A 13,094-nucleotide genomic window follows, 5' to 3' on the forward strand; every position below is an offset into this window, starting at 1 on the left:
TTCAGTCAGGAGACTAGACAGCCTCCCTTCTCATGATGTCTCAACTTACCTGGTTCTCCTTTCCTTTGTAGTGGTGCCAGTGAAGAAGAGGACACATGAAGGCCTGCCATCGCCAGTGGAAAATCATCCCTTCCCTGTGTGTGTATGTGACAGCGTGTATGTAACGGCTTCTGATTCCCGATTCCTGTGAAGGCTGCCCAGCAACAAACGTACTCCACCAGATACGTCCCCAGATCCACAGCAGGCACTGTCTCTCCAAGGGAAGACCAGTTTTACTGTTACTGACTGTGCTTCTCATTCTCTTGTCATGGTAGGTCAAGGAAAAGTGCCCCTTTGATCAACCAGGAGCAATTAAAGGGTCTTTCAGGTAATCCCTCAATGGCTGCTTTGAACTTACTCAGGAAAGGCAGCCCCTGTAATATGGTGTACCCAAACAGTATCACTTCATTAGGAAGGATCTGGAATAATCTTGAAGGGCGGTCAGAATTTATTTCCCTATCTGCTAGTAAACCCCCACTTTATTCATATTGAAGCATGAAATAAATGAGGTCAAAGTAGGACCAAATCAGCCCATGTAGGTAGTCTCTAAAAGTCCAATTACACATCTGTGAAAATGTGGTTTCATGAATTAAGATGGATGGCTTGAAAACAGAGAAAGAGTTAAAAGTTATAAATATATAGAGGTATTTTTAGTACATGAGGTTATCCAGGACTTCAGATTCATAATTCAGTGCTGTGGAAATGAAAAAAAAAAATTGAAGCGGTAGAAAGGAAATGCTGTTTAAAAAAGCCGGGGGGTAGGGGGGCATTGGGGAACCAAAGAGAACTGATTAAAAGTTGAAATCAGTATTTCTGAACTCAAATTGCCTGAGTTTCCAAAGTAATCACTAAAAGGTCTGATGGAACCTGACTTAATTTGTGTTGATTCCTGGGCTTTATGGGTCTTGTCACAACATGAAAGGCTAGAATGTGTATTACCCAATGGGAGATTTCAGTGTAGGTTTTTGCTCCCGCTCCTCTAGCTTAGCCTAACTTGGCTGAAATGCCTTGGGGGAATTCTTGGCCCTCTGTGGTGTGCCAGCCAAGCTCCGTCTCCCAGCAGGTACATCTTCCTTTTACTCCAGCCAGGACCCCCTTCCCCTAGCACCCCCCCCCCCACATACCTCCAGGTCATCTCCCATACCCTAGCTCTTTCCTCTTAAGTAGCATAAGCAGAGACACACTGTGGTTGGACTCTGGCCTTTCTGCCCTTCCAAATCATACTTCCTTACAACCACATTTTTTACTCCCAAGTAAGCTGTGATGTACTAGGGAATACAAAACTGCAAACTAAAAAACATGCGTCTCCTGAAACATCAGTTTTACTCAACAAATGGTTTGGAGTCAGAGAATGATGTTATTTTTGGATAAAATGAACAGTTACATTATGAAATAGAATGTTCATACACATAAACATTTAAGATAAAATGGGTGATTTCACAGAGAATTTTTATTTGTAATTAGGGTATGTGTTCCCTTTCCTCTGCCTTTAGTGGTATTTTGGTGTTCACTTCTGAGAAGTACAATTGGAAGTATATCCAAGCAGCCTTGGGGTTTCTGCTGACTCAGGGCCTAGACTTCAGTGCCTCTGAGGCAGAACCAAGGGAGTCTGCACTGGGGGAATCCCTCTCTGCCTGCCCACCCGCCCACCTGCCTGTGACTGTGTACCTATCACAAAGCTTTAGGGCCAGCTGATGTTGTGTGTGTGCAGGATGGTTTTGAGGCAAAAACAATACTTAACTGAATGAATCCTATTTATATCATTGTTCAATCCTGTGCATGCTATGAAATGATTATTTCTTTGAGGCATATATGCTTCTGGGTTAGGATTACACTAGCTCACTAACATGTCAGGATGTTGGGACTGAGAGAAGTTTGGGCTGATTTTTTTTTAAGTATTTTTCTCTCAAACTGGTGGCCAACAAATGGCTAAGACATTTCCGGTGCTTCACCTTTGTGCTTGCAAAGACGGGAGAATTTGGCATACTGCTAATTACAACCCCAAGCCACATCCAATGAAACTACTCTTAAAGGACCACTGGCCACTCTTAAAAGAGCTTAAAAATCAGGAGATTAATAAGACTTTAGGATTTAGAAGCTTGTGTTGTCTTTCCCCAATAATTATTGTGTAATCTCCAAGTAGTAGCCTTATCTTAGCAGCGGATAGATCATTGGCTCCTCTGTACCTGATCATATGTTATTACTTTAAATCAAAATTTGGGAAACCCAGGCATTTATGCAATGGATATGAACGGAAATATAAAAATACGTGCTAGCCTGTCTCAGTGAATTATCGTATATGTAATCCTCAAGGAAAGTACTTTTGCTTTTACTTAGAAAGGATTCCAGATTTGCTTTATGGGCTCCTGCTGTCTTCAGCACCTGATAAAACTTTAACCAGGGAAGCATTAAACACAGTGCAGCAGCTTCTGCCCAGGCTCCTGAGTTCCTGCTGGCAGCATTTGTCAGTGTAAGAACTAGGATGCTGCCTGCAGTGGCACCAGCTTCTCCTAAAGCTGGAGCATGTTGCCTGGCCTTACGCCCCAGCGTGATGAGGCTTCCCTCCTGCCAGGGCTGTAAGAGTTAGAGTGCTCAAAATTGTGTCCTGACTGGCTGAAGACTGGGTTTGCAGAAATCCCTAGAGAGAAGTCATCTAGGGAGGCAGGTAAAGAATGTCTTCTGAATGAATTGGATCCTCACAGCAATCCCTGGCTGCTTTTCAAAGATTGGGTATCTGGAGGCCAAGAGGGGGTTTGTCCTTTGATTTGATGTCATTAAATCCAGGGCATATCCAAGAAATGCTTAGAGTCTCTGCTCTGACAGCCCAAAAAGGGAAATGACTTATATTGGGGACCAACTGTGAGCCAGACCCTGTACTCAGGCCCTATTTCTCAGATGATAGTACAGATTTGGAGGGCAAGAGTCACTTGCCTTGAGTTACGCAGCTAGTAGATAACTGGAGCCAGATTTTGTACCCAGCTCTGCCTAACTCTGTGTTTGCCTAAAACACGGGGAGGAAAAAGGCTGCAGTTTGCCCCACTGCAGTCTGACCATCCCACTTTATGGATTCTTTTTCAAAAGTGCATTTCATGGCTTGTAGTTCAGGCTCAGAAATGGCATTGGGGTAGCCTTCTTCTTCCACTTTAGCAGACACATTAGGTACACATTGCTAACTTGAGCCTGCCCCCAAGAGTTGGGGTGAGGGGGTCCTTTCCTTTTTGGTGTCATCCCCCATAAATAAAGTGTTTCTAGGCTTCCAGGTATAGAACTTCTCAGAAATATGGAAAGCAAAGGGTGTTCTGCTAACTTGAACTGAAAATGTCTGCTGCTACACTGCTGCAGAAAGGAAGTCTTCATATTTTAGTAAACCTAGCCAGTCTGTGCCCAGTGAGGATGTGGTCATTCGAAGTCCAGTGACTCTAGACTTTCCTACTAATACCTGATGTGATACATACACACACGTAATTTAACAACTAAGGGAAATTCAAAGCAGCCCCCTCATTATCTCGCATACAACTGCAGAGGTTTCTGCCAGCCCTGATTACAAGTGTCACCAGATAATTGGAGCTTAGGTGCTTGCTTACAAGATGCTTACAAGAAGAGCAACTCCTTGGCAAAGGTTGTCAGCTCCTAAAGCACTGAGCCAAAGTGACAGCCCTGAAGGAAATTGCACTCCAGCCCTACTCCAAGATGTCTAATGATAGGAAATTTGGATACCTGACCATTTTGGTGATCTGAGAGTCTGATCACTCCAGTCAGGCCTGTGGGCACAGCTGCAGAATTCGCAACTGGTAAGATGGCAGGGCAGGGCTCTGGAAATCCTCTTCTCCACCTAGAAAATACTCTCTTGACGATACCTGAAATTTCACACTCATGTAATATCTATCTGTTCAGTGCATGCTTTTCCATAAGAAAATCAGTTGCATGTTTACTGTGTGCCTAGCACACCTGGAATTTTCTATTTAAAAAACAAATCTATCTCATTATGGATGGACTCAGCCCAGCTCTGAGAGAAAAGAAGGCCTATAGGGGAGGCTTCAGATCTCATTAATATTACCTTACTAGGCAGTGTTTCTGAATCCGAACCCCAGCCTGTTCCATGAGCCATAAGGCCCATGCAGCCCTGCCCTCTGGGGGCCTGCCTAGTAAAACAGTAGCATTTGGAATTTAAGAACACACCGGAAACAGCAGGACAAGTGTCAGAGCAGGAAAATAAAAATAAATTAAGACCCTGTGGGTATAATGGTGCAAAGAATGCCACAGAGCCCATGCTGGGCTTGATACGACCTTGAGGGGACAGTAGATTTATCCTCAGTGGGAGTTAAACCTGCCCAGCCTTTCTGTAGTGACAGGCCACTGTGTGGGTGGGAGAGTCAGCAGGCCCGCTGTCCTCTGCCTGCTGTCCTGTGCAGTCACATTCCCTCCTCAGTCATCGTCCCCTTTCACCCTTTACATTAAACAAGGGAACACTAAATCTTTCAAGGGAATTACATGTTTGAGTTAATGTTTCAGTATATCATTTTCATACTGTAAATTATTTTGTAAAAGAGATTTACCGCTATCCCAGAATGTTTGGACTCAGCGCCCCTGTGCATTTGGAAATCAATAAACTATTACTGGAAATACCATTTGTCTCTCAGAGTTGTGCACAAAGGACCCTGCTAGGTGTAAATATTTATGACGATCTGCCTTCTTAACTGTGATAATGCTGGAGATGATGGTGTTTTGGTTATGAGAGGTGGGAGACTTACTCGCTCCTGACTTCTCCAGAGTGGCTTTAGGAGATCTCTGGCAAGTGACAAAAGAACAGACTTAAATTCATTGTTATTTAGAGAGGTGTTTTCTCCTCACAGTGAAATGACTCATGCATAGGTTAAATTTTCTGAGCAAAGTAGATTATAAACTAAAGAATTCTGGGTCATGAATGATGTTTTCAAATAACATTAAAGCTTGGTAATTTAAATTAGCCAGGGGGAGGTCAAATTTTAATTTTTACTGTCTTTTCTAGGAAAAAAAAGTCTTCATACAGCAAATTACAGTTAGGCCAGCAAAATCATCTTTGTGGAACCTTAGAAGTACATATTTGATATAAATGATGACAAGATAGAATTAAGCTATAAATGAAGCAGTTCTAACTCAGTTTGTAATATTAGGAGCAGAGGATGCATTAAAACCAAGAGGCAAAATGAGAAGACTCAAGATAGTAGATACTGTGTGCATTAGAAAGTACAAGTCCTACCTAAAGGCATTAAAATTCAGTCTTTAAAAATCCATCCTTAGAACCCACCAGCAAGTGTGTCTGGAGGAGCTGCGGTTTATGAACCCTGCTCTGAAACAAATTTGTGTCCATCAAACCCCTTTAGTTAGCGGGGGGCTATGTGAACTTCAGAGAAATTGTTCAAGATAGGGTGATGGAGCGAGTCAGTCAAGGTCACCCAGTGAGCCACGCTGATAAAGCCAGGCCAGCAGACTCTCTGTCTCCTGTAGCAGTCATTAGGCCCCTCTTCCTCCCTCCCCAGTTGCCCAGGAGACTTCTGCCTGGTGGGATGGAATTGCCAAGCGCTGTAGCACTTGGAAGGCTCGGTGTTTTAACGAACCACAATGTGTTTGGAGGTTTTCTCCCCTACTTCCAGGTGCCAATATCTCAACACCACATCCCATTGCCCCAGCCCTTTCTCGTTTTATTGTCTTTCCTTCTGAAAGCTACAACTCTTTGTTTCATTGATCTTTGCTTGGTCCGACTTACAGGTGGCCCCATTTCCTTTACACTCATAAAAGCATGAAGTTGCAGCTGGTCTGGAGTATCTCCTGGCCTTAACAAGGCACCCGAGGTAGGTACACCCAGCCGAAAGTCAGGCTGCCAGTATTAATAAGAGAAGAAGATGTCACAGAAAAGAAGACAAAAAGAAAGGCTGCTTGAAGTCAGTAACTGGCTCTGCTGAGTATCTGCACTTATTAAGTATTGCAGCCTCCAAGTTAAATCATTCATTTTGTTAATAATAATAGCTACAACTTAGTAAGCTCTTTGTCTGGGCCAGGCACTGTCCTGGTTGCTTTTTACATTATCTTATTCGATTCTCATAGCACTAATGTTATCATCCCCTATAGTCAGGAATCAGAGAGTTAAATACTGTGCCCAAGGTCAAACCCTAATAAACGAGAAGCCAGGATTTAAACCCAGGTCTAGCAGACTTTGTGCCCCTGCTCTTAATCTCTTCCCTCCTGGCTGCACTGATTCCACCTTATGCTAGTAAATAGTATACCCACCGCCCCCCTCCCCACATACACCTATAGTTTGGCCTTGGGGCAAAGGAATTTGCCTTTTTTAGGCCTTGTTTTGTACAGTTTGCAAAATACAGTGTTCAGTGAGGGAAGGAAGGCTAAGGAGAGCAATGAAATCCTCTTCTGACCTGAAACTGCGCTTTTGGAAGGAGGGAACGATTAGACTTGCTTTATCTTTTTTATTTCAAGGCCATAAATGATGAAATCATCAGAAGACGCAGAGCCATGGCTTCTTTGGCCATAGTCTTAGAATCCCAAAAGTCAGCCAACTCTGGCACTGAGTCTGTAATTTAATTAAACATCTTGAAGATGTCTCCAACAGCTTGACAGTAGTCCAGCTTCATATTCTTGGAAAGGGACTGCGAAAGGAGCTTGTCTGTTCACCGAGTCGAGCCATCATGGCCACAGCACACCATTTGCCTTACAAAAATGGGCCACAACCTTCACACCATTTTAGGGAGTCAGTAGCAACTCATCTACCCAGGGCTCAGCCATCTTTCAGCTTCACCTATCCCTGTTTCTTGAGCATGGAATCCACAGGAGTGGTTTGACAATGAGTAATTGAGACAGAACTGGGAAAATCTGAAACCTCTGCCGGGCCCTTTCAAAAATGACTGAGAACTGGAAAGTAAGCAAACAAGGCTTCTGACCAGTTGAAATAAATACTATGAAGCACCCCCGTAAGGGAAAGGCCACGTACCTGCCCATAAAGCACCCACTCAGAACCTGTTTATTCCTACTTCACACATAATTCTAAATGTCTGATGTCTGGTTTCCAAGCTTACAGCAGATTAAATTTAAGGGTGAGAAATAGATTTCTAGAGGAAACTTAGGTCAATAAGGAAAAAGAGCTGACAGCAATAAAGAAGACAAGACATTTTAAGTAGACTGAAGAGCTCAAAAAGCACTGTTTTAGGGGGACACATAATACCAAACATAGCTCTGTAAACACATTACAATTTTGAAATACTTCCTATCATAGGACTATATAATTTTATTCAAAGTGCTGACCCTGAGCATCACACCTAAAGAAACTAAATTGTGCTCAGAAGAAAGAAAAATATTTGCATATCAACCATTTTAGAAATATTTGTATCACAAATGGTAAACAAAACAAAATCAAACCCCCTTTCAGGAGTTAAGAGGAATAAACCTTTGAGTATGCAGAACATTTAGCATTTAGCTAAACAAAACAAAACATCCCACTACCTGAGGTTTTATTGTTCCAGGAGCCTCTTGTTTTTCATGGCTTTGAGAGTGACTTTCATGCTACAGTGCTTTGTGTAGAATGTCATGAACAATGGAAGTGCCAAGTTTCCAATGTGATGAATAAAACTAATAACCAGAATACAGGTCAAATTCTGTTACAACAAATACTGCTAGTATAAAAATCATTTAAGCATCCCTGTTATCTCTAAGCCTCTGTCAATTAATTACCCATTTATTTCAAGCAGTACTCATTACAGCAGAATTGGGTGTAATAAAAAGAAACGGGACCCTCACCACAAGTTGGGTGTAACAGTTTAACCTGTAATAACAGGTTCTCACTTGTATTTCTCCTATTCTTTGCTGCAAGGAGAATAAACCTTGTGTAGACGTAATACCAGCCTAGGAAGCTGGTATTTAGTAGTTGTTGCTAGGAGAAGAGAGAATTCAGAAGCAAAGGACACATGGAGTTGTGTGGCAAACTCTCACTGGGGAATTTGGTCTCCACGGTCACTTTTGACCTGCATCCACTTTGGAGCCATCAACCAGAGTCGCTTGCTTCTAACAGTGATGTAATGAATATATTAAGCCCTGGAATGAAGACATGATTCATTTCCCGTGGATCACTGAACACTTTGTGGCAACTTGGCCCTGATCTAATGACCGTAAGATAAAGACATTTAGAAGCATGTGACTAGAATAATCCTTTCTCCCAAGATGCACTGCTTTCAACACTGCGTGATTGTGAAAGCACACGCCACATTGATTATATGTAGAAGTGATCTAAGTTAATCAGCTGCATTCCCATTGATATACAGGCAAGGAGTTTTCCCTACTTATCCATCTTTTGCTTGTGGTAATGATGAGTTTTGTCATTTGCTATAATTTTTTTTCGCCTTTTTTTTCTTTTACTTAAACACTTTTCTTAAATGACTACATTGCAATCAATATTTTGTAACACCCGTAGCAGCAGAAGGGATTAAATCACAGTTCACATCTGAACAGTACAATCAGCAATAGGAAAGGAGTTGGGAGGGAGAGGGAAATTGTCCACCTTTTCCTGATGATAATGCCTGGCTCAGACCCCAGATTCACATCATGCTCCAAAGGAGTTCATAAATTCTGGGCACCGCTCAGCCCGAGGAGGCAGACAGCAGCCCTTTCGTACCTCGCTCGGGGTGAGATGAATGGTCTGTTGAAGTCATGCCATTACAGAATATGTTCACCTCTGCTTGCTTTCTCCCCAAAGCCAGAGTGTAGCTCAACATTTACATGTCCTAGGCCAGGGGATCAGGCTGTGAAGAGCCTGAATGCTTTGCTTGGCTCTTGAAAACACTGAGTCCAAGTGTAGTTCTCTGGCCTGAAGGAATATTTGCTGCCTCACCATTTTTATTAGGGCATCTGGAAATTGCAGGTGTTGACTGGAAGTAACCTTTCTGTGTCTGGTTTCTCTGTACACATTCAGGCTTCTGGGACCTTTTGACCCAATTGGATGGCTGTGTCCTAGTAACACATTCAGCCTGTTCCAAGTGTGAAGAGCCATGATAGATGAGTAAGATTGCGGTTTGGCTTGGTGGGGGGTGGGGAGGGGCGGGTGGTGTCAGTGGGGTGATTATGGGTGGAGACAATCATAAACTACCGATAACAATAAAAATGGGTATTTTCTCAGCAATTAAACCAATTTCCTATTTGCTAACAGGTGAGTTCTCATCTATTTTCCCCAAACTCCTTTTTTCCCTGGAAGATACTGGCCTGTCTGGTCAAAAACAGCGCATTCCTTCTGAGACCACACTTAGCTCACTTACGGCCAAAGTATACTTGTCTGTTAATTTACTCAAAACTAGGTCACCTTTTAAGCCCCTTTCCCCACTGGCATGAGGACAAGACATGTGGAGGAAGAATTAGGTCACCTGGGGGGTCCACTGTTGCCTATGGTTAAGTGGTGTACAGAAGCCAAGGTTTCTAGAATGTCTTTTGCCATTTCCCAGATGGTGAGAAAATCCATTTGGAGTGTTTATGCCCCTCTTGATAGCCAAGCCATGGGCTTTCTTTTATGTTGTGCTACTGAGGTTAGTCGCTGCCCTCACAAAAGATAATTTTGCATTTCATGATGACTGACTGACTGATAGTCACTGGAATAGTCTCAGGAGGGGGTGTGCACAGCTGCTGTGTTTCTTCGGGCCCGGCGCCTTGTCAGATGGCAAACTTGCAGAACAAATAAGGCGCTGGCCTCATTCACCAGGCAGGCAGAAGTGATCCAGAGTTCAGGCTTCCCTCGCCTTTTATCCTCACACCCTCCTTCCTCCCCTCCTCCGCCTCTTCTTCCGGTCTCTCCATCTGGAAACCATGAGCCTCATGGATTCCAGGCATAAATTCTCAGATTTCAGATGTTTGGGAAATTTCTTCGCTTGGGTCATTCTTTCAGAGTAAGAGAATTCAATTTGGGAGGAAACACAGCTGAGACCCTTCCACAGAAGAGAAAGTAAATAAGGTGTGGTGTGTATCTATCGTCTCGCCAACTCAGCTCCAAACCCACACACAATGTCTGATTTGAGAAAAAATATTGAGGTTCCCTCCTGGGAGGGAACAGAGTAGAAAAAACCAAATCTCCACTCACAGAAACATACTGCTGTCCCTGCTGAGGTGTAAACATGACTGGCATCAGATAACAGGATGGAACTGATGTTGTGTGTGTCGATGAGGAAGAGGAGTGTCTCTGGAGGTGAGGCCTCAGAGTGATGGAATGAAGTGAAAAGTACAAACGTAGCCTGAATTGTTAGGGAGAAACTGTTAACATTATGAACCACTTAACCCCAGTATTGCATCTCCAGGAAAAAGCAATGTGCGGTCTTCTGTCTTTGGGAAAATAGAATGACCTTCCTCCTCATGCTGGGTTTTAGAGGCAGACAGGCTTGATTCGAGTGCTGGCTGTGTCCCTAACTAACTCTGAGGAGCTGAAGGAGCAGCTGGACCTTTGGGTCCTAGTACAGTGCCTGACACATAGGAGGAGCTGAGTGAGTGGCAGCTCGTGATCACTGTGTATCGTGACGACCATCGTCCATCAAGATGGAGTCCCCTGAGGATTGTGGACGGCGCCTGCCCCCTGCTGCCCACCCTGGCTTGTCCGCTTGGCCTGTCTGGAGCCTCTCCAGGGCTGCTTCTCAGCTCTCTCTGCCACACCCTCCCAGTCACACTTTCATATCAACTTTGTAAGTGCGTCAAATGATACGTATTTATTTGTTCACATGGTTACTGTCGGTGCCTTTTTGGAGCTTGTATTGTTTGTTCACTCCTATATTACCAAGGCTGATAAAATTGCCTGACCCAGAATAGATGTTCAAATATACTTGTGGACTTGCTGACTGACATCTTGATAGCATCCGTATCCAGAGTCGCTCCAGATATTACATCTTGATGCAGAAAACTGGGAGACACCTTTAGCTACATCTACCCCAGCATGAGTGTTCAAAGCACGTGGTGCCACCAAAAGATATCTGCTCTTCGGGAGAAGAGGGAGGAGAGCTGGGACATCTAACTGCCATCCCGGCTCGGCCACTAACAAGCCGGGCAGCTTGCCTCTAAGTACCCCTGAAATGAGGGGTGAAGTCAGCTAGATTGGAGGATGTCTCCGGCTCTTCCAGCTCTCACATTGAAGGCTCTTAGCAAAGCGAGAAGTGACAGTGGGAACAGAAAGATGCTTCCTCTAGGAATCCCAGCTCTTCTTCCTCTGTGTGTGTGCATATATGTGTGTGCATGCACAAGCATATGTTCACGCGTGTGGGGGTGAATATGCACGTGTATGTATTGCACAGACACGTGTGTATGTGTGCACACATGCACTAGGGCTGGCCATAAAGGTGGACTTTATGGAGAACGACATCTCTCCAAATGCTTTGGACTGAATATTCAAGTTCCCCAAATTCGCATGTTGAAATCCTAACCCCCAATGTGATGGCATTAAGGGGTGGGGTCTTTGTGGAGTAATTAGGACATGAGAGCAGAGCTCTCATGTGAAGATGCAATGGGAAGTCAGCAGTCTGCAGCCCACAAGAAGCTGACCAGGACCTCAGGCTCCCAGCTCCCAGCTCCCAGAGCTGCGAGACATACATTTTTGTTGATGAGCCCATCCAGTTTGTGGTCTTTTGTTTTAGCAGCCGGAGCAGACTAAGACCCCTGATGTGTAGAACCCATGACAAAGATGTCCTATAGTTGAGTGAGCTGGGAAGTGGAACAGTGGACACACAGCTTTCTTTCCTGTGGGACTTCTCCGAACTTTATATGCTCAGTTGCATTGTGGAACTCTAAGAAGGGAATGAGGTATGGTTTTCCCGTGTTCCATCTAACAGTTTTAGGAAACACCTATTTAGGGATGAGTCCAACTGACCTCATTTAACTGCTGAGAAAACTGAGGCCCAAAGAAATTAAATTGTTTGCCTAAGGTCATACGGCCGTTGGAAAACCTGAGTTCTTGTCCAGATTTGGCCACTGTCTCCCAGAGAAGAAAATCTATTTCATGACCCAAGAGCACACATTAGAACATTCTAGGAGGCACCCCAAGATTCCTTCTTTGATACTAGAGGGGAGCATTGCATAGGCGGGAGTCCTTCGTCTTGGCCTGCACAGATGTCAGCATTCAGCACAGCGCAGGCTTCCTTGTCAGGGAGCGCCGTCTGGAATGTGGGGTGCAGCTCTCGCGGGCTGTGCTCCTCTCTCGCTCTCCCCACCCCCCAGCTCTCTCTCTGTGTATGGTTCTGTCCCCCTCTGGGACTCTCTTGTTCTCTCTCCCCCCACCCCATCTCTCTGGCTCTCTCTCTCTCTCTGGGTCTCTCCCTCCCCTCACCCTGATTCTCTTTTCCAGGTTGCATTCTGAGGTTACTGTCGTGGTGAGTCAGGGCAGCACTGGCCGCTTGGCTGAGACCTCTACACAGCAAAACACCAAGCACCCAGTGACGGTGCTCAGGGAGCCTTGTGCAACGATGGGCCTCTTTATTCCAGCTTAACAGCTACATCCCTTTTCTGGACTAGGAAACTGAAGTGTAAGCTCATTAAAAATGGGTGTTTGTGCCTGGCCTTGTGCAGAGTTGACCATGATCGTTCTCAGGTGCCTTCCCTGGCACTTTAGCCTTGAAACTTCAGGTGCATCAGTGTGACCTGCAGGAGCATGGGGGTGGGAGAGGCCAGAACGTGTGTGTGTGTGTGTGTGTGTGTGTATGCATGTGCAAGACACGAGAGGGAAATGTTGGGCACGTCAGGAAAAATGAGTTGGCACCCCCTCCAAACTGCTCTTTTTTGACTGTTAAGTAAGCATGTATTTAGAGGACAGGGTGGTAGGCACCCGTCTATGAGTGTGGCATGCAGGTAGTGGTGGGGGTGGGGGACACATTGGAGGCTGTGCCCCCACCTGCATACCACACTCATAGAAACAAAAGCCCTGACCCCCCTTTTTAGAAAAGACCGTTTAGCGGCCATCTGTTGTTATTCCAGCTTACTCTTCTGGGGGTCTCATTCCCTCCCACTTCCAAATGGCTTTCAGAGTATTTCTTTCCACTCCACACAATTATTTCCCT

The 13,094-nt window shown here is 44.7% G+C and overlaps 1 protein-coding gene across 5 annotated transcripts in view; it reads left to right on the plus strand.

The window, feature by feature from the left end:
• The window catches only part of TRIM44 (tripartite motif containing 44), a 97,116-nt gene extending 84,520 nt beyond the window's left edge, over positions 1–12,596 (plus strand). For 3 of the 5 annotated variants that reach the window (XR_012076670.1, XR_012076669.1, XM_006216860.4), the window contains one exon: positions 72–4,667. Coding sequence is in view for 1 of the 5 variants with exons in the window: in XM_006216860.4 (XP_006216922.2) it covers positions 72–99 (28 nt within the window). In the remaining 4 variants the exon portion in view is untranslated. Of the gene's footprint in view, positions 1–71; positions 4,668–5,787; positions 5,871–8,992; positions 9,080–12,385 lie in introns of those variants that run through there. The other 2 variants (XR_012076667.1, XR_012076668.1) reach the window with 2 other exon arrangements.
• The last annotated feature ends 498 nt before the right edge of the window (positions 12,597–13,094 follow it).

The sequence above is a fragment of the Vicugna pacos genome, chromosome 10, assembly GCF_048564905.1.
Source record: "Vicugna pacos chromosome 10, VicPac4, whole genome shotgun sequence".
Classification (NCBI taxonomy): domain Eukaryota; kingdom Metazoa; phylum Chordata; class Mammalia; order Artiodactyla; family Camelidae; genus Vicugna; species Vicugna pacos.